General features: G+C 40.5%; 1 protein-coding gene across 8 annotated transcripts in view; it reads left to right on the top strand.

Moving 5' to 3' along the window:
* ITPR2 (inositol 1,4,5-trisphosphate receptor type 2) overlaps positions 1-22,460 on the top strand; it is a 268,651-nt gene that overhangs the window by 205,230 nt on the left and 40,961 nt on the right. For all 8 annotated transcript variants that reach the window (XM_065032515.1, XM_065032506.1, XM_065032510.1 and 5 more), the window contains 3 exons: positions 14,510-14,617; positions 17,096-17,288; positions 20,420-20,545. In XM_065032515.1, the coding sequence (XP_064888587.1) occupies positions 14,510-14,617; positions 17,096-17,288; positions 20,420-20,545 (427 nt within the window). The remainder of the gene's footprint in view (positions 1-14,509; positions 14,618-17,095; positions 17,289-20,419; positions 20,546-22,460) is intronic.

Here is a 22,460-nt window from a genome sequence, read left to right as displayed (position 1 = left end):
TGCAGGAGTATAGGGGTGCTGACCTAGTGTGTCACCCCTTTCATGATGCATGTTCTGTGCTCTCAGACAAGCAAAATGTTTATTCAACTGCTCAATTTTAAGCATGTGCTTAAAGGCCTTGCTGGACAGAGAGTGTAGGTCTTGGAACTCCACAGCATCTTTGTAACCTCCAAGTAAATAGAAGAGTGGATTTTTTTTTGAGGTTAAGCTACAAACTTATTTAGATCCTAACAGAGTACCAAAACTACTTACATTTTTATAATTCCTGGTGGCACTAAGGCTTAATGAAAAGTCATTTCCTCCATCCCATAAGGTTAGAAGAAATTAATGCTGCTTGATATCAATGCAGGTATACAGCATAAACAAACATGGTCTCAAAACAGGCTGTCTTCTCATAGACTAACACAGCTGGAAGTGTTCTTCCATTGATAAGTTTTTAAAATAAACCCAGGGAAAAGCGGCAGGATACACTGTGAATTGTAAGGTTCTTACTGCAGGTACTACCAAGCATCCTGTAGCACTTGGACATAATGAGTAAGTCATACTTCTTCCTCTCTGGTGCTAATTTTAAATGGACTGAGCAAAATAAGTCATTTGGCCTTATATGTTCTTAATATACATTAATACATTAATAGCAGAATCAAGATTTCATTGTCAAACTTGGCAAGCTTTATCAAACTGTCTATTGCCATGTTTACTGCATGCAGTATATTGCTTATCAGTGTACACACATGAAAAATATTTGCTAACTGGGCAATTAAAATAGCAATAATTGATGGCAGGATTTATACTTTGGGAGTAGTGGTGCACTGCAGGCTGTTTTTTAGAAGTTACTATTTTTGACATTTGAAACAAAACTGGTTTGATAATAAGACTTGGCAATGATATATTAATTATGGAGAAACTGAAGTCAGTTTTTAAAAATTTAGCTATCTAAATCTGCAAAATTCTAAGAAGCACAAAGCCTTTTTTTTCTGTGGGTTTGTGTTTAGCATGTCCTATATCTTTCCTCAGGTTTGAGTACAGCAAGGGCTGGGACCAGCTTTATTCTCCACATCTATGTTGTGCCTAGAACTACGTGGTTCTTTGACTCTCATATGCTACAGCAGAACAAATAAATTATAATAATTACAGTCATTTCAGAAATATTTAAAGAATTAATCCTACCTTTCGTAGGATTTTGAAACAGTTAAAAGCTTTCATTAATTTTTCCCCTGCGTCTTAAAGTAGGTGGTATTTTACCTGGTGTTATAGGTAAAGATACCAAGCCAGAAGCAGGTGTAGACAAGTTATTGGCTGTCATGGGAAGGGAATACAGCTTGTCTGATCCCCAGTGCTTTGTTTCAACTGCTACATTTGTTTTCCTCTTATGCTCACTCAATCCCAGCTACTTTACTAATGAGGAAAATTGACATTTATTGGGTAGTACAGTTGAGAAGTGCATTATCACTACGCACAATAGTACTCCAAGAGTCTTTTAGAGAGATGGTGCTAACATGTATTTTTCAAATAAATGTTCCTGTCCTGGTAATATTAATATTACAAATTGTTAAGGCAAGAGGAACTTTCATGAGATAACAGATACAAGTGCGTGCATGTGTGTGAGGAGGGTATTGTAAGAACTAAGCTCTTTTGTGTTGTAGCTTGGAGCAGCTGCCAGATTTCCTTCACTTGCCTGTATTTTAATGTTTAGACAGCTGAACTTAGACCTTGGTCCTCCTTTTCCATTGTGTTTTTGTGTGTTTGCATAAAATACATATACTATAAAGTAAATACGAATTCTCATACCCATCCATTTGTCTTGACCCACATATAGTTCAAGCCAGGACAAGGGATTCCATGGCAAGACCTTGCTTAAAATGATGGGAGCAGATCTTCCGTGATTTAATGTGTGGGGAACACAAGAAGTAATGCTATGAATGTGTGCCTCCAAATACAAGATAGGATCACTGCATATAACTTGTCCTTTAATATGAGAATCTAAAGCTTTCTGAACTGACTAGGTTGTCCCAGGTAGACAAAACAGTATTCTGCGTGAAGTAAGTGTGACTGTGGTCAGGGGTAATTTTTTGGTGAAATTTGGCTGTTTAAAAATAAATGTTGATGAAGAAGGCAGAAATTATTTGCTTAGTATTGTGCATGTACAAGCACCTTCTGTAAGATACAGCAAAGAAACACCTGGAAGGCTATTTAGGATAACAACCTCACTGGGCTACAGTGGGCATGAAATGGCTGAAATGATAACATCATGGTTATGCCACGGAAAAAAAAGATTAACAAAAGCCAAGTGGAAAAGTCTTACAAGAACACTTTTTCCCCTTTGCCCTTGATGGTGGTTTTAGCAGCCCATAACGTTCCCTAAAAGAGATCTCCCTGTCCTGTGGGTTCCCAGAATGTGTTGCTCTAAAAGACAGGCTTATTCTCCTGCAGTTGGAAAGCATCTTTCAGCCCCAGCAAGGATCCTCCAGAAGAGTTGTAGATCTGGGGACCACATTGGTTCAGTGAATTTTTAAGCTTGTGGACCCGTTCCTGCCCACTCTCTGCCTCAGGCAGATGCTTTGCTCAAAACCAGCGCTGTGGCCCATTAGTCCCCTAAGTATCTGTCTTCACAAAACATTAGGTTGTGCCTAGGTTCTACTGACAAAGATTTTGGGTTGATCCTGTTCCGTGAACAAGATGGCTTAGTTCATTTCATTTGAATTTTTAAACATCTCAGACTGGTACACTAGAAGTGGGGTCTTTAGTGTATGAGAACAGGATTTTGGAAAAAAAAAAAACAAAACCAAAACAAATAAGAAAAACGTCTGAGCTTGTCTGTTTTAAATGGATGTACTCTACTGGAATCACTGCTTGTGTTGAGTGAAAATATGGATCAATCACGTATTATGTAGCAATGACCATTTTCAAATTTGGCAGCTGATGTGGACAAGTGGCAATTGGTAGGTGTTGTTGGAGATTGTTTTCCCAAGCACGTGATGGCAAATGGAGAAAAATACTACACATGCTTAGATAAACAGGACTATCTTTTGAGAGCAGAACTTGATCAAACCTGTCCTTTAGGGTAAACCTGTCCTTCAGGATGAATAGCTGTGAGTTTGTGCAATAAGGATGCTCCCTTTCTGCAGGACAGGTAGAATTTTTAGAGCTAAAGGATGTTGGGTTTTGCAAGGCTTTGCTGAGGTCTGCATTTTTTTTTGTTTTGTTTTTTGTTTGTTAGTTTCTCTCTCCTTAACAGAGAATCTCTTGCTGATAGCAGTGCCCAAATAAAGGGCTAATGGGTACCAGTCCTGGGAACCGTGACTGTCAGGGGACTCGTATCCTTGGCTGCCAGACCTGAAACTTCTCACAGAACTTTTATGCTCCACATGTTGTTTTGTAGTTATCATCCTGATGAGACAGGCTATGGCATCAAAATGACACAGGCTAATTAAATGTCAGCAGAATCAGAAGCTGTTGCAAGGCTTTTACACTTAGATTGCCAAGATTGAAACAGAAGCCAATGACGCACATCACCCTCCTTGCGGCTCATTAGGATGGTATATAACTGTACCTTCAGCCAGCTACAGTATAGAGAGACAGTACGGAGGCTGCCACAGGGGCTTGACACTAATGAGCACCTGAAAGATTAAACAAATGTCTGTGGCTGCTGGTAGGTCTCAGGTTAAAACCTTGGCAACTTGTGCTCGTTGTTAGGTCTCGGGTTGAAACCTTGGCAACTTGTCCTTCGATGTTTTCTTTTTCTCCCCTTCTCCTTGGAAGCATTCTCCTCAGAATCCTGTCATGACTTTGATAGGGATCTACGTGGGGACCTCTGTTTTCCCCTGGTCTCCTGTTGACTTAGGCTGCTAAGAGCTGCTAGGATTCGGACTAGAGCTTTTTATTGTAGGCTGGGCACAAAGATTTTAGCTTATTTTCATTTTTCTGGTTCTGCTTCTCTAGAGTAAGACCAAGTGTCCATTATACATATGTGTGTGGTTTATTGTATGTAATATTAATGAGGGGTATATCCTGTTTGGCTCTGGCGACTGTGCGTTTCACTAGTGCACAGGTGGCCTTAATATTTCTGCTTTGTGCGTTCCTTCTTCTGTCTTTAACTTCTGTAATCCTGAGTCCTTTTGGTTTGTGGTTTACAAGATTTTTTTGTCATTGGGAAATATGTTGTATTGGTGTCAGGGCCCAAACGTTACACCAGAAGAAATATCCTTTCTTTGTCAAATGTCTGCATTGTGAAATCTTCACATTAGTCTGTGGTTTTACTCTGAAAATGGGCTGTGGGACAATGAATTACTGTTTAAGACCATCTCTGCTCTCAGGCTCTATTTGCAGTCCTGTATTAGTAATAAACATGCTACCTTTTAATTGTGATCTGAAGCAGAATGGGCTGGGAGGATGACTTTAGTTCTCCCTTGATTCTGTATCACCAGCAGCGCAGTTACGTAGCTTCCCACTTAAAGAATGGGTCTTCGTTTAGCCGTATCCTCAGCTGGTCTACATGGGAATTCCTCCACTGAAAGTAGGCAAGCAATACTGATTTATACTAACAGTGAGCTTGACCTGTTGCCCTCAAACAGTACTCAAACCATGGAGCTCCCCACTTGCAATTGGCATGCACAGTCTTCGTGAAGTGATGATATATGGGTGAAAAAGACCATGGCCTGACTTAAAGCTTTTGGATTGAATTTGCATGGAGGAGCGTTAAGTAGAAATGAAAATAATTTTACTTGTACACTGAGTAAACTCAATCCAGAGGTTGTTGAGTGACAATAAACGTGGAACCGCACAGAGCCATCTTTGCAAAGTCAGTCTTCAAAGTAGGCTGCACTTCCACTTGCCCTCAACTGCAGTGCATACGTATCGTCTGCTCAGAGATGTATGTAATGTACCTACTTACTTCACTCCGATTGCAGCAAACTCCCCCTATTAAGAAAGCTGAATTACACTAAGTGTTAAATTGTAATAGTCAGCTGTAGGTGGAGGCTTGCTCTGGAGGCAAAGCTGGCCTTTTCCATTAAAGATGACCTTCAAATGAACCAAAGTGCTCTTTTACTTATATCTAAAGCACGACTAAAATATTTTACTCTAAGCTAGGAGGAACTTGCTTCCTTTGTTTGTTTTGAGGGGAAGTGAGGGTAACCTTGGAAATATCATGAAGTGAAGTCTGGTCTTACTTAATATTACCAGAGCAGTTCTAATAGGCCTCAGATATCTGCCTTGTGAAATCCTATACCTTAATTAAAAGCAGGGGGGGACATCTTCTCTAACAAAGACATAGGTTTTTATCCATCTCAATTGTTCAGTAGGCATTGAAGTAATTACGGGTTAACAAAAATAAAGAGCATTAATCAGAATGTCAAATATGTCTGTTCCTCGCAGTTGCTCAGTTTTAACTCTCATCTCCTCTGATGTCATAATAGAATCAGATATTTCAGTCACAGAGTTGTCCAGAATAGACAAGATCTCAATCTACAAATAGGCAGAGTTACCTCAGTTGCCATCCTTTTTATTTCACTTATTTAACACGGTGCAGAAACCGAAAATTAGGTCCACCTTGCACTTTTTCTGAGGCAGCTTTAAGACTTACTGATTAAAAGTGTCCAGCTGTGAAATTTAGTTTTAACAGCTGATTATGCTTTTCTACCCAAAAGTGAGGTGTTCGGTTACTTATGACGACCAGTAGGTTTATAGGAGTAAAACACCTTTAGACCTGCACACAGAAAGCATCTCATCAGCCTGGGGTCAAACAAATGCTTTCTCTGCCATTATGTATGGGCAAGGATTTTCTGAGTTTATTTTACGAATGATGATCTGTAGTAGCCTTAAATGAACTTGGTCTTTTCAGCCTTTTTTTTCCTCTGTCTGCAGAGCACCATTTAGCTGGTAGGTGGTTGGATAAAGCAGCATTGTTTGTGAATGTCTGATGAGGAGGGAGATGAAAATTTTACCCTTTTGCTCTCCCACCAAGAAGTGTTACTTCATAGGTGCCAGGTGAAAGTGCTCTTCTGAGGACAGTAGCTATAATACAGAGTTGGAAAGAGCAACTCACCATTTTACTTTCTCTACTCTCTGTTCCTAGGCCCCCACATTATTTTTTGAAGACATTGTGCTTTGCTAACTGGAGGGTGAGGCAAACATTCAACAGCATGATTGAAAAAGCTGGAAAATCTCAACACTGTAATTATTTGAAGGGAGACATCTCTCAGTTCCTGTTCATTTCCGCACTTAGTAACTGCCCTGTTTTGTACCCCACGAAGTATATACATCAGACCCTTGTACAGATTAGGAAATGCGTGTCTCTTGTGAATTTGACAGACTGCAGCTTCAGTTATTTACTTGCTGCTTTAATCTCACATGTTTTTGACCCTCAATAACCAAACTAGGGTTTTCTGCGTGTTGTGCAAATACCTGTTGAAGAGGTGGAATGGTAACAGGATTGGCTATGAACAGACTTTTTATTTTGCTGTTGCTGTAACAACTAAGAGGACCACATAATGCCCATACACAAGTGCTTGAATCATGGAGGCTGAATCATGATACCAACCTGGAACTGAGGACTTGAGCCTCTTTAATGAGTTTCATTGAAGCTATCAGTAGATACTTCATACCTGCCTCTTCAAGTGCGGCGCATGTACAGTAGCCATCTTCCAAGCCATACCTGCATGTAGCGGAGCTGGGGGTTATATCATAGATTGGGTTGGTGAACTTCATCCAGTTTAAGCTGTCACAGTGTGCAAAAGATACCATGGCACTGTACTGCAAATGTATGAGATGAGACTTAAGTGTGGGGAAACATGAGGAGGGAGCCAGCGATGCAAGTCTCACACTTTGGGTCTGAGACTGAGCTGGTTTCTGTATAGTTTGGGTAGACCCTGGGGAAGAGCATGAGCCTGTTCTGGAAGTATCAGCCCATGTGTTAATTTCTGCTCTACTCTTGGTGCCAGAGGAAGGGAGGTTGACTGCCAGTCAATGTCTTCTAGCTTATTATGGCTTACAGAAGGAAATATGTCCACACTTAAGACTTAGAGACTTATAACTGTGGTTCCCCTCAGCACATTGCCTCCAAAATAAGACATAAACAGTTCCTCCTTTTGTTTGTGCTAACCTTCCTTTTCTTTAGAATCCATGTGCTGGACAGCAGTAGATAGCTATTTTTCAAAGAATAACTATTTTGAATAAGAAGAGAAACCGAGAAAGTAAAGTGCTTGATAGTGGAAGGATTTTGAGAGTTCCTGAAAAGGGTATGCCATTCACAGCTCTCTTATCTCAGGCTTATGTATTTATTTTGTATGTATATAAATATTGATGGCTTTTAGAGGTGAACACTTCATTTGCTTGCTGGTCTGTTGCTGGTTTTGGTGTTTCTCAAACTGGGTCTGTACAATGTTGGTGAGTGTGCCAATAAGATCTTATTTTGGGCACAGTGTTTTATCTGCCTTTCATAGAGGTTGCATGTGGCTGGGATCTTCTTCCTTGTTATGCTGTGAGGAAGACTAGTTGCAGTAACTCTGCTCCTCCTCTTTTTTTCTGCCTTTTCCATTGAACTTTCTCATTATCTTCCCATAATCATGTCTGACACTTCTATCATCTCCTTATGTCCCTCTGTCCTGTATTCTCCAGAATTTTGCTTGTAGTAATCATAGGAGACAGTCTACAAATGTGACCAATGTATGAATTGAGCTGGTTTGGCTCATGGAGGCACAGCTGCCTATGACAGTTTACAAGTAACCTGCTGAGATGTTTCAAACTCACCCATCTCAAATTAATTTTGTTTTGTTGCAATACATTTTATCTGACCTGAACTTTCCCCGCACATACACTTTTCTTTTTTGCAAGTAAGCTTTGCCTGCAAAAGAAATTACAAAGATGACAAATGGAAGTAAAGCTCATTGAAATATTAGCAAGTAATTTTGGCTTCTGCTGTCTTTCATCAGGGATAAAAGAACAGCAAAACCACAGCAAAAATAGCAATAAAATTACTGTGGGGGCTGCAAACATAATAGTGATAGAGATCACTTGACTGTGGTGGTTTCTCTTACGTGATAATGTCAAGGTGTTTTATTTCTCCCTTTCCTTTGAGGAAATAGTAGATCACTATTATCCACAATTTGTAGTGTGCACCACGTGGAGGCTGGGGAGGAGAGGTGGTTGTCTCAGAGGTTACATGAGGCCATGGAAGACCCAGCAACAGAATCCAAAGCGTCTGGACCACCCAGGGCCCTGCTCATGTACCACAAGCCATCAAGGGAAGATTAAACTCTTTTGGTTGCTCTGTACAGTATAATCATCTAAATGAAATCAATGAATACTTGATTTGAGAGTCTCCCATTGCTCCATCCCTGCTGTTCCTAATGTTTGTTAACAGATTGCTTTGTGGTAGAGTGCAAAGGTGCCGCTCTGTAAAACTGTAATGACTTCTGGAAAGGAAGTTGCCGTGTGTGTTGCAGAAAACACCATTCAGTTTTGATTGGAACATGGGGAGTTGAGAAGTTGTTATTGCTGTTAGTACAGCCAGTTGGAATAAAAATTTCTGCTCAGTTATGGTTAAGATGACATTTTCTTTCTCCTTGCTTTCTCTCTATCCTTGTTTACCGATGGAATAGGAGTGTTCTCATTTGCCCTGGGCAGGGAGCTGGTGTGTGGTAAGGTCCTGGCATGTTGAGTAAAAGGATCTCATTGTCTGTCACCCAACTTATTTGCTACTCCCTCGACTTTCTTTTTGCTGTTGTTTCTCGGTCCTTGGGGTTTTTCTTGTCAGTCCCCAGGAGCCTTTTTTATCCTTTCTCACTCTCTAAGCAGAAAATGAAGCATTCAGTGAGATGACAGGGGTTTCCCCTTGTGAGGGGGGTTTGGTGGTGCCAGATCTCACACTGCCTGGCTCCGGGAGCCAAGGGATTGAAGGGGAAAAAAGAGGAAGAGATTGCAGCTGTACATGAGCCCCAGCTGCATGAGTGTTTGCACAGCAAGGTGAAACTAATCTGAACAGATGCAATTATTCTGCTGTTGCTGCAAGTTATATTTTATCTTTGTCCTGGTGAAAGACTGCTGGCCTTTGGGCTGGCAACCCTACACTGCAGTGCATCTGGTTACTGACAGGGTACAGACAAAGATGATTCACAGCAGATCTATCAGTTGTCACGCACAGGGCAGCAGCCCTGTACAAACAGCTCTTGCCTCACTTCCCCCAAGGTCTGTAGTTCATGAACTTCCAGGATCGTGTAGTGGCCTCCCTCTGCCCTGACACGTGAGACGGGGCTGACTGGCACCCCAGAGGGTTGGCTGGTGAGCCTCAGCTGGGGTGTGGGGTACGGCCAGAGAGGGCACTGTGCACTGCTGTCGCTTGCAAGCGCACCACGCGTCCAGTTCCCTCCCCAAAAGGAGCCCCAGTCCCCAGCACACCCCGGCCTGCTGCCTGGCCCAGTGCCCTTCCCCTGTCAGGTGTGCCTGTGGGCCAGACATCTCCTCCATCAGAGAACAGCCTTGCTGCCGCTTCACAGCTGTGAGAAGAAACTCGAGAGAATTGGTGACAAAGATAACAATTTTTAAAATACTTTTGTTTCTATTTTTTTTTAGGTGTTTGTAATGCTTGTTAGTAATACTGTAAATACACAGTGTTTCAAGGCACAGGAACTATTTATGTTTTTATTTGTGCTTCTAAGCCTGCTATCCAGACCTTACAGTAACTCTCCGTTGGCCTTTTCTAGAAAATCAGTTTAACAGTTTTGACACTTTGCCAGTGAACTGACTCTTCCATGAAAACCCTGGTTGCTTACAGGATGCTAAGCCTCATCCATTTGGATCCTCATATACCATTCCAGTCATAAAAAAACACCTTTATCGCCCAGGTTTGATAGTCTCAAAATGCTAGAGTGTGAAACAGATCTCACAGGATCTGGCAGTCTACAGCCTGCTGTTTCTAGTTTGTATTTATCGGACTCCTGACCCTTTTGGTGCCTGAAGCAAACCCTACTGAAATTGGCGGGAGTTTTGACAACTGTTTTGGCTGTGTATGGGGTTAGACCTCATGTCTCCAATGAGGACTGGGCCTCAGAAAAGACCTTTGCAGTATCGCAAATCAAGGAGTTATTGACAGGCAGACAACATGGATGTTCACAGCTTTAAATAACTTTTCTTTGAGAACATTTAAATAGCTGCATTTTTGTTCAAGGAAATCTTGACTTCGAGACAAAAAGCTTGTAGGAATTTCTTGTGTTGTTGATTGCAAAAGATGGGTCTGCTGTGGTTTTCCATGCTGCTGATCACATATGGAATTCCGAATGACTAGCTAATCTGATTTGATAATCATGTGTGAGGAGTTTAGACTGAATTTTACTTGTAATTCTGTCATTTATCTCTACTTTTTCTTTATTAATGTCTTCAGCATTCGTGGTCTGTCCTCAATCTTTCATATTTTGTACTGATTCTTTATTACAGTATTTTCTGAATTTTTGAAGTAAAAGTCTTTCAAGATGAACAACAGTCCTTCCTTGAGAAATGACTGAAAGCCAAGTGATCTTTACTCATATTGCTCTTGCCTTACACATCCCTTCTTTGGAAATCACTGTTTCAGTGTATGTTATTGCTTCCTCACCCCTACATGCCTTTATGAGTAGTAAAATATAGTGCTGACATTTAAAATATCATCAGTGGCATAGTTGATGGGTGAGTGAATGCCTGACTAAGAAAGTTTTCTCTTCAGAAGTGATACTTTTGGGGGGTTCTCTGCAAAGTCAGGCTTTAGTGATGGTTTGGTTTAGTGGTTGTTTTTTGGTTTCGTTTGTTTGTTGTGGGTTTGTTTTTGTTTTTTTTTTTTATGTATTAGTTATGCTTGGCAAGCATTTTTGAACTTTGCTTTGCAAACATAGATGGGGCTGTTCTTTTTATTGTAGTCACTGTTGTCCATGCTCATCTGGGGTCTTGTCCTTCAGCTGCCTCAAAAAGTTTGTGCAACACTTTGGAAATAACACTTAACTATATCACAGGAGTTAAATATGAAAATAAAGTCAGTCAGAGCTTTTACTGCCTTTACATGCCAGTCACAGACTGTCACCTAGGGTGTATTATCAGCTTGGATAAGCTTCCCATATTTCAGGTTCACAGTTTGTCACTACATTGTTATTTTCATTGCTATGTCTTTGATCTCAGAAAAAGCTCTGCGCTGGTCGAGGAGTCTGTTGACACAGTCCCCTTTGCCCATTTGGGTCTTTGAGCTCATTACAGGGTGAAAGAAGGATCATGAAAACAGAGCTTCAGACAACATTGTAGTTGCCAAATAACATAGCATTTATAAAACTGTTCTGTGTCTTACTGTGGGCCTCTGCTTCATATCTGAGCTTTCCAAGATTGCTGTCCACACCATGCTTTTGTTGATGTAGTTGCAACAATGCAAAAATATTAGCAGTACTTGGTTTTGTGTCAATGCAGAGGAATCCATCCCATGTAGGAACTGCAATACGAGTAGAAAATAGATAGACCCTTTGCCCTGAGGTTACTGTCTGAAGGTCTAGACTACAGAGAGTGAGTACAGAGAGATGAGGAAGCAGAAAGAAAGTTGTGAGCACAGCGCTACTGCTGACAGCTTTAGGTAGGTTTCCCTGCTGAAATCTGCTGCAGTTCCTCCAGCTTGGTCAGCAGTCCCTGATTGCTTCCCAGGTACTTTTGCTGGCAGAAGATCCTGGCCTGTTCTTCAGATCATTTTGTCTAGTGCTAGCATCAGGAAAGCCCAGGTGCGTGTTGCCAGGCTCCCTACACACGTCAGCACAAGACAGTCACTGCCCAAAAGCACCGTCTAACAAAGTATGATGAAGATCACTGAGTGCGCATGGTTTTGAAGTACATAGCTGCTGTTCACATGAAACCTGAGAGTAAAATATGCACTGCATCAGTGCTGCCTCAAAGCACCAGCAGCCTGTTAACATGCTGTGCATGTAATGTCCCGTTACAACATGAGAGGGCCAAGATGGTTTTCCCTTCTGGTCCATGTGGTAAGGGAGCTTCTGTTGCAGATACTTATCGAGAGACACTTTTACATTAAATGTTATGAACTGCCTAAAGCATATCAGGAAGCAATACCTTTAAATTTCATATAGTTTGCAAATGGTATTTCCAATTCTGTACACAAATTTGAGTATGTTTGTAAAATAAGTTTTTTATTTTACTAATGGAAAATTCTGAATCTATACATCTCCATTTCTCCAAACTGGCATAATTTTAATATGAGAAGAACTATTAATACATCCCTGACTTGTCATTTATTAGAAAACTCAAAATCCTAATCATTGACTTTGGAGAAAAAGGGGCAAAATACAGGCAAAGTTCCTCTGTAATATGGAAGATTAAAAAGGGGGAAAATATTTGCTTCTGGTAATGTTAATTCATTGCTCTAAGCAGGGTGTGATTGCATTCTGTCTAGTCAATTCTTTTCATCCTATCTTAAAGAAGAGATATAGCCAAAGTAAAGGGCATTTGGAGATGGACAAGGAAAATAATTGAGTCACAGAGAGTCTTCTGTTTCAGGAGGGATGGGAAAGATAGGGATTGTTTAAATTTAAAGAAGAGACAAATAAGAGAGGACAGGAGCATGCAAAATGATGAATGATACAGAGAAGGTGAATTGGGCACTCTTGCTTGTCCTGTCGTAAGTACAGAAGCAGAGGGACATTCAGTAAAGCTGAAAGGCAAAAATAGTAACAGCATTTAAAGGTAATTTTTAAACAGTTGCTATCTTGTTTCTCCATGATGCTAGAGCATATATTGAGGGGTATGCAAAAGACATATAGAAAATGAATTCAGGTTGTCCTGTTGAAATGGTGTTGTGGGTGGACTGCAAAGACTACTGACTGGATCAGGTTATATGGCTCTTGTGCAGGAGAACTAGTTAGATAATCTTAACGATGCTTTTTAGCCTTAAAAATAAGTGGAAGTTGCATAAGATATTAATACATGTAATGAGACTATCAACACATTTGCTAGATAGAGTAAAAAAGTAACTATTCAAGGCAGAAATCTACTGTTGATGGAAATAATATTGCTCTGCAGCTGTGCCCATGTGATTTTTTGCATGTTTCCCTGAATATCTGCTCGTGACTCTTTTATAAAAGGCTGATGTTCTGGCACATTGGCTCAGAGCTCTACTGTCAGGGCCAGGCGGACTTCTGTCCTTGAGGAAGTTGTAGGAAATACATTCATTCTTCCTGAACAGTCTCCTCTGTTACTCTCTTGCGTTTGGACATTCCACTTATTATTCGTCTTTAATCAGTTTGTATCAAAATTCAGAAGAAAATGTATTTCGATCAGTAGATTCTAGGGATCTTAAATAAATAGAATTAATTGTAGATGTATCTCTCTGGCTCTCTCAGATTAAAAAGAGCAAGTGGCTTATGAACAAGTGTGATCACTTTCTGGTTAGATTATTACAATTTATATTGAGATCCATTGTTACTTTCAGACTTGGTCCCTGACACTATTTTTCTAGATGTTAATTATTTTATAATTCCTCGACATATTGTGTTATTTTGTGCAGTAAATCCTAACCCACTCGTGGTGATGGTCAAAGTCTAGTTCCTGGGGTCATGTTGAGCACTGTGCCTGCCTTGTTTCTGATGCCTGTGTCTAGTCTGTTGTGGTAATGTCTGTGTAGTGATTAAGACCTGGATCACGTCTGCAAGATAACTTTTCCTGCCTCAGTGACCCCCAAGTGGGTGAAATGCCTCAGAGGTTCTGGATGAAAACTTCTCACTACGCTATAGAGAAAACTGCACTTTTCGTAGCATTTTTTTATGCTTTCTAATTAGGTTTTTCTTTCTACTGACCTTGGAGATATCATGAGTGTGTTTGCTGACATTCTCAGTATTAAGCTTTGTGCAGCTACCGAGCATTAAAAATATTTACTATTCCACAAGAACAGATGTATTTTATGAATCACGTAAAGTATATTATATGCAAAAGTTTGTAGCAGGAGATATATATTTGTGTGTTTGTGTGTACATATGTGCTTTGTTTATAAAATGTACAGTTAAGAATATATTTGCCCACCACTGCAGTCCAGCTGCTTCTGAAATAGTTGTGAACATTATCTTGGCAGCCCTGAAATACCAAGCCACAACATGGTGAAAAACAGTTTAGCCATTTGAAATCGCAGAGAAAATTTAATCGTAAATTTAATTACCTAGTCAGAGGTATGCAAATTTTATGTCTAAACTTAAGTGAAAAGAAACATTCAGTCTAATTTTTTGGCATTTGTCAAAAGCCCTTCAAAAACCATCTAGGCTGCAGGCTAAGCTGCCTTTCATAAATCTCAGCCGAAGACTTGCTGCTGACTTTTAAAGACGAAATTATTTCTATTATTCTCAAGTAATTACATTTTTGTTGTTATCTGTGGAAAGAGCCCCACTGGGTTGAGCATGTAAGTATATAGGGATGGGGGGGAGGAGGATTTGTGTTAGTTAAGTGGAGATGATAAAGCTGAAAACATAGCAGCAAGACATAAATCAGATTTTTTTTTTTCCTTCTCTAGTTGGCTCGTCACAATAAAACATTGCAACAGATGCTGAAGCCAGGGTCAGATCCAGATGAAGGAGATGAAGCCTTGAGGTATTACGCCAATCATACAGCACAGATAGAGGTAAAGAATTGCTCGCTAGAAGATTGAATATGAGACAAGTTTGCATCTTGTGCATGGTTTATCACCTCTTTTTAAGCTTCTGAACAGCAAAGCTTATTCAAATGGTGTAGATTATTTATGAGGAGGAGAAGGTTGAATAATATCCTTTTGGCTATGAGAGAAAAAGGAATGCAACTCTATTGAAAGTGGATCCAAATAATCATTTTACAATAGCTTTCCTGTGTGTTACCAAACATGTTTTGTTAGGGAAATAATGACTGTGGATAGTAGCTGTGTCATGAAGTCAAGAATAATCTTGTATGGTACATCACTCAAAAAAATAATCATGAGTTTCAAAGCCAGTGATGCTAACTGAGCAAATTAAAAGTTTGGCTGGAGTACAAAGAGGTTTTGGAGTGGTGTAGACATTCTGTATGCCTTTTGTCTAAAAGACCAAGGCTTGGCCTGGTTCATCAGTTCTGTTCTCTGTTTTAAACTTTACCCCTGCATGGATTTGGATTTAGATCAAGATCCACAGAGGTATTTAGGTTCTTAACTCATATCAGATCCTGGGTTCTCACAGATTTCATGGGATTACAGGCATCCAGATAGGAGTCAGGCACTGTAGTGTCTCTAATTCTTAGTCACTTTGTAAGGAGGAGAATTCCTATGGTGCAAAGGCAGGTGCTGCAAGAGGCTGCAGGAAGAAGAGGCATCTGTCTCTCTCTTGGAAATGCTGTATCAAGTCCAAAATTGGCTGAGTATGCAAACTGCACAGTATGGTTGCACCACAGGCCAGCCTGAACCTGAGCCAGTAGTTGTACCTTCAGTGGGCTCCCAGGCTCCATCAACACTGGACCTGAGCTTGTATGTGTAGGGGAAGTCTGATTCAAGGTACTCAGGTCTGTGTTGTCCTGACTGCCATCAGGACAGGCCATGTCCATGTCTTTCTCTGTTTCCCACCATCCTTTTCGCCTGGTATTGGTCACGTTATCCCACCACAATAGAGATGGAAACCTCATGGCTGTGGTTGTCCAGAGGGCAGCTCAATGGTCCTCTTCACATATATTGGTACCTTGGTTGTACTTTGAGTACTGCTGAGGTATCTCTTTGCAATTATCAGCTGAGTTATTGGGGTAGGCCATAAATTTAGGCATTAAACAAGCACTGTGGTCTGCTTTTATGTGTCCAGTAGCTTCTTCCTGGTGTAGTTTCTGGAATCTCCTAAAACCTCATGGCTGCAAAGCCTGTTCCTTGGCAGCAAATATGGAGGCCTCTGTTCACAGGCAGGCTTTTTAAATGTCATTCTGCAGAGCACCACATGCAGCCTACCTCTTCATTTGAGTCCCTGATGGAACTGAAGGGATGCCATCAGCTTCCTTCACTCACCCTACTGGGTTAACTGTTGGTCACATAGTCCCATGGTACAGCTGCTGGCCTGAGACACAATTATTTATTTAGGACACTTCAAAATAGCCTGTTCAAATTTCATGTAGCGCACATTCCAATGGGCAGACACAAGCATAATTATCCTTCATCTCTAACACAAACGTACTTTTATATGTAACTCTTAAAAATGGCTTAAGACAGGTGGCCCTTTTTTTTTAGTATTTTCACATTATAAATATGAATTAACAGAAAGAAAAAAGGTTTCTTGAATACAGGACTGTGACTGGAAAAATGAAACTCAACCCAGCATTGCTGGTAGATCAAATGAATGTTCACTGGTCTTCACTGAAATAAGCCCTGTTTGGCATTTCAGATATAGCTCCCCTATACCAGGGTAACTTACTTGTTTGATTTTAAAGTTAAATACTGGGTTCCTTTTCACTGATGGCTAAGAGACATGGGACTAAGAGTCCAGATGAGTTTTCTACTCATTTCTCTATTGTTAGTTATGCAGAATCCATGATCGGAATGAGGAAGCAATTTTTATGACAGTGTAGTGAGATGGAATAAAGTCTACTTCGCTCGATGATAACTCACTAGGCCCTGAAATACAAACAATGCAAAACCTTGGGTTTTTTGCCAAGCATGCAGATAAGAGACTGACAAGATATGGGTGCTGTCTGAGTAACAAGGTGCTATTTTTGCATGTTCACCTTCAGAATTTATCTCATCTTAGAAATAGACTCAACATAAGAAAATAATTATGTAATCCACGTAGAAAGCCCCTGAACTTCTGCACTGTTTACTGAGAGAGATTTGTTTGAATTTGTTGCAAAATTGAACCATTCTGAATTAGAACATTTTTTTTTATTTGGAGGAAGTTGGGACCTAGGTTTTGCTGGAGACATATATTTGGCAATATAGGGCAGGTTTTTGAGGATAGAAAAGCAATTTTACTTTGTTTTAGGATTGATTGGTTCAGCTTCTTTGCAATGTTCAAATCATTTATGCATTAATTTATAAATAAAAAGGGAGCTGTGAACAATAAAATATATTACAAAATTGTTGGGAAGTCACTGATGCTGATAAAAATGTGTATTTTATTTATAGATTGTTCGCCATGATAGAACAATGGAACAAATAGTCTTCCCTGTCCCAAATATTTGTGAATTCCTCACTCGTGAATCCAAAAGTCGGGTATTCAATACAACAGAGAGAGATGAACAAGGGAGCAAAGTCAATGATTTTTTCCAACAGACAGAGGATCTGTACAACGAGATGAAATGGCAAAAGAAAATTAGGAGTAAGTATTGCAGTTTCAAAAAATAGCTTAATTGTGCTAAAACCCTGCTTTTAAGCCTTCAATTTTTCTTTTTTTCATTTTAATAATACACTTTTCTCTGTTCGCTTCGGTACTGAAACATGCAAAACTGCTCAGGGCTTGAGAGCGTAGGTCAGCCGAGACACTTGCACGCTACCATAGAAGAGACATAATATGGAGCAGTTAGTAATCTAAGTAATGTGTTCAAGATGATGTTTTGGACTCCAAAAGTTAAACTGGGGGATGGATGAACTGGGTGTAATTCCACTAAACTCAATGGAGTTGCACCTAATTAAGCCAAGGTCCCTAATATTTAACAAAAACATATGTAGCTACATATTTGAGGTTTGCAGATTCCTAAAAGACCATTAAAAAACTTGTAAATGTCAGTCACTTAAAAACATCTCTCACCACAACTTCAGCTGCTTTCAATCTGCCTGACTCCCATGGAGTCAATTCCCCTTTGCCAGTTCACATCAGCCTTGCTTGAATAGGCCGTACGGTGTCCCAGTCTGTAGCCCCATATTGGTGTATGGCCTGTGGCAGAGGGAGAGGCATATGTACCACCTGAAGGTGCTTGCAGATCTGACAGACATGGTCAAGATCATAGAATCATAGAATAGTTTGGCTTGGAAGGGACCTTCAAAGCTCATCTAGTGCAACCTCCCTGCGAGGAGCAGGGACATCTTCAACTAGATCAGGTTGCTCAGAGCCCTGTCCAGCCTGGCCTGGAATGTCTCCAGGGATGGGGCATCTACCACCTCTCTGGGCAACCTGGGCCAGGGTTTCACTACCCTCATTGTAAAAAATTTCTTCCTCATGTCTAACCTGAATCTCCCCACCTTTAGTTTAAAACCATTACCCCTTGTCCTGTCATAACAGGCCCACTAAAAAGTCTGTCCCCATATTTTTTATAGGCCCCTTTTTATTACTGAAAGGGGCAACAAGGTCTCCCTGCAGATCATGGTGGGGAGATCCAAGCAGGGACCTGAAGAGGAGATGCAGTGGAGCCAAGGCTGAGTTGCTGCTTTAGTTCACTGGTGGGCATTACAGCCACCGGCTCTCACCAGGACTGGGGCTGCTGCTGCCGCCCGTATCCCAAGGACAGGCAGTTTCTGCCTGATCAGCCACTGTCAGCTGTGCCCTTTGCTTTTGGAGCAGAGAATCAAGGCTGCAAGCTTATTAGGCATCTACTAGGCATCTAGTATCCTTGAGGGTTAAAGAAGAAATGTATCTATTATATATGGATATATAAATATACGTACAGATACACGAGAGCAATCATTCACTGCTGAAATGCAGATGCCGTTGGGGTGGCACACATCAGCTGCTCACAGCAGCGTTATGCAGTTGATTAGGAAGGAAGTGAAGAATAGGATCTATGGTCAGAGCAGCAGGGAGTTTGGATAGTCAAAGCAATATGGTTTAGTGTAGCATCCTTAACATTATGGAAACATGAGTGTTGGTTGTGGTTTTTATAAATGTCAATTCCCAGGGTATAATTTTCAGAGGCAGTAGGAAGTCTTCAGCATGAACCCTATCAGTCCAGGTCTGCTTTTCTTGGTGGCACTGTAAGAACTTGTCTGTTCTGACAAACTCACCAGAATATATATTGAAAAACAAATTATTCCAGAATAACTCCCTGTCTGCACCATCTATTTGGGAATAAAAGTCACTGTATTGTAGAGAAATTAATCTAGTAACAAAATCACATCTGTATGTTTTGCTTAAGAAACACAAATAAAAGAGCCCAGCTCTACACTTACATAGACCAGACCTGCCTAATGCTGTAAGCAAAGAAAATTGGTTTATTTTTATTCAGAACAGAAGTTCCTCAATCCCTTTCATCAGTAGAATGGCCCACAAGTCTCCGTGTGTTTTTTTTATTTGAAGAGATAATACAGGTTTGAGGCTTAGTTCGTTCTTTAGCCAAGTGTCTGTTAGCATGCAGTCTGTGTTGCTTAAATTGACAGATGTCATTTGCAATGGCTCCAAATACTTAAATCTCAGCAGTTAAGAGCATAAGGTTATCACAATAAAATCTGGATGTTTACCTAATCACAATTAAAGTCTTTTTAGACTCAAGCCTGAGACAGTCATATGCATCTGAAGGAGTCTGCTGTTCATAAAAAGTTAGCTGGGTGCAGACAAGTCAGGAATATGCTCTGCATACTTGCAGGAGGTTCTCAGTACCTTAAAATCTAATTAATAAGAATACATCATGCTTGAATATCTAGGTAGAGACTTTTTCACACTATTGCACATAGAATCTTGTTTTAAATGTTCGTTTAAACATACTGTATTGCAGTCAAATATATGAACTACTTGCCTGGGTTTTAATTCCCTCTGATCTTGTTCCTAGCCTTTTTGATGAATTGTTCATATGACTCTGGACACAAGATCTTAAACCATTTTTGCCCTATTTCCCTTTTTAGTAATTTTAAGTTGGTTATAGGTTCTTTGGGATATAGACTATTTCTGTGTATTTGTACAGTACTTCACACATGGAGATCCTGGCTTCATTTGAGTTCTTTTAAGCAGGAGTTCAGAGTTGTTTGTCAGCAGGCAACCTTGGATGTCTGAGGATCATGCAGGATATAGTTAGCTTTCATAGAAACAAACCCCTGTCAGACCAAATTTCACTTGCTCCCCAAAGTAGATCAAGATGTATCTGGTTTGACAGAGGTTGGAGAATACTGCAGTTCTGAAACCTTGCCTATTCCATCATTCTTTGAATGTCATCTGTGTACTTGGTCCAAATGGGTCATCTGGAATACTCTGCGGAGTGCTAAAATCTATTTGTTCGCTTGATTTTGTGTCTCCATGCACAGAGGCTACAGTTTCAGAGGCAGGAGAAAAGACTCCTTCGCAAAAGATCCAGTCCTAAAATATTAGCAGAGGCTAATATTTGATAAGCTGTATGGGGATCTTTGGATTAAAAGCTCTGCTTGACACTGTTTTATGGCAAACCAGTGTTTAATATTTGTCTGTTTTAGTTAAAGATCTGCATATTTTCTTCATTAATCTGTATTTGTTAATTCCCTTGCAGCCATTAGTGATTAAGTTCCTGCCTGCTTTCATTTCATTGATTGCTGCTCTCTTCCCCTTTCTAGATAATCCACCCTTGTTTTGGTTCTCCAGACACATCTCTCTCTGGGGGAGTATTTCCTTCAACCTTGCTGTATTCATCAATTTAGCAGTTGCTCTGTTCTACCCCTTTGGAGATGATGGAGATGAAGGCAAGTGGAATTTGATTTTATTATTCCTTTTAGATTTAGATGCTTTTGGTTTGAAGTTAACCATTACATAAAACTGCATCTTCAGGTATCCTCATATCTGAAGAAGCCATTCAGTATCTTTTAAGTAGGTACCAGATGTTGTCTGAAACATGGTAGTTGATCTTCTGTGTGTCACATGGCCCAGGCAATGTCAAGAAAAATGGACAGAACATAGCTGCTAAACTGAAGATTATCTAGATGATCTGAGCTAATTCGTCTGTTGTTTGTTTGGTTTTTTTTAATATTGCCATATTGCAGTATACTACTGAGTGCATTCAGTTACAGCTTCTGAGCTGAAGAAGGATTCCCAGCAGCAGAGGGACAGAGATTCCTTAAAACTGACCAATTTGAATGACTTGCAGTCTTAAAAATCATATGGAATAGTGTCGAGGGTTAAGATTGCGGGATGACAATAAAACCCTGGCAGATGTATTGTTAACCCCCTCCCCCCCCACACTTCCCCCTTTTTGCCCCTCCCTCTCCCCCCTTCCCACTCAGGACAGGTGATCGGGAGGAAAAGAAGGACAGAGAGAAGAGAGTTGGAAAAATTAACAATGTTTTACTAATGCTACTGATAAGAATAGAGAAAATAATACAAAATATACAAAACCAATCTTGAAAGTCTCAGCAACTGCAGAGCCGGCACCCAAAGTCCTGGATTGGACTCTGCAGCCAACCGGAGCTGGATTCAGTCTGTCACTAGGCCTCAGTTCACAGGGACGACTAGCAAGGTCCTCTCCTAATGTCGGCCATAAGCAGAAGGGAAAAAGCAAAGGCAAAAGGGACGAGATCCTCGTGATCTCCCACTTTTACATGAAGTATTCATGTGAATGGAATGTTATACACAGTTGGTCAGTTTCTTGGTCACCGGTTTCTCATTGCCCCTCTCACGAGATGTCCATCCATGCTTATCAATAAGTTTGCTTTCCGTTGCTATGTTTACCAAAACATGTGTCTGGTTCTCCAGGAAAATGCAGTTAATATGAAGGCTTTGGCTGACAGGCAAAATTCACTGAAAGAGAAACTTGTTTTTAACAAAACCAGGACAAATAGAATTATTTGAAAACTAGCTTGTTGATTTTTTATTACTTTTTATTGGGATAAAAGGACACAACTGTTGCAGAGAATAAATGCATTGTGTAAAAATACACTTAAAACCTATGATTCTGTCTCTGCTTCATGACACGTCACAGGAAATATGGCAGATAATACATTTCATTAAATAAATGCAGCAGACCAGCAGGAGGCCTCTTTGAATCCAAAACAAGCTTAATTGGGATAAAGGAGACTAAATAGTTCAGAATACTGGTGATGGGAGTAGAGCCTTTCACCTCTGGGCCTTTGATTCATGTCCGGTCCAGCCAGTAATGTGACTGAAAGTCACCTCTGTCTGGTGGCACGTGAACTGCTTCCACCAGCCCAGCTTCTAGTAGATACATGTGCTTTTCACAAACACCAGTGCTGGCACCAGCAGACATTCCTGTTGGCTGGCTGAGCAGAAAGGCAGCAGATTAAAGTATATTGGCATGGAGACCATGGTGCCCTTTTGCCCTGCAGGGTGGTCTCTGCAGGTCATGCAGCAAAGTTTGCAGGGCTGTGCCGTGTAAAAGGGAAGTGTTTGTACTTAGTGCTTTCTGGTTTGTAAACTGAAGGGTCACGCGGGGTGCACACACATTGGAGCGCATGCAGGATAAGAGGAGAAATAAAGAGTTAAAAATAAGCCTTTTAAACTACTGAATTTTAGCTAATCTATACTCACAGAAATCCTCTGGTCTGCAATCAGTAAGTATTAGTGCTTACTGTGAACTGCAGATTTGTATAGTATTAGTTTAAGTGGCCCCAGTAATCCAGTGATTTCAGTGACAGCGCGTTGCAG

The sequence above is a fragment of the Columba livia genome, chromosome 1 (genome assembly GCF_036013475.1).
Source record: "Columba livia isolate bColLiv1 breed racing homer chromosome 1, bColLiv1.pat.W.v2, whole genome shotgun sequence".
NCBI lineage: Eukaryota > Metazoa > Chordata > Aves > Columbiformes > Columbidae > Columba > Columba livia.
The sequence above is the reverse complement of the archived record's forward strand: the minus strand, read 5'-3'. Positions and strand labels throughout refer to the sequence as shown.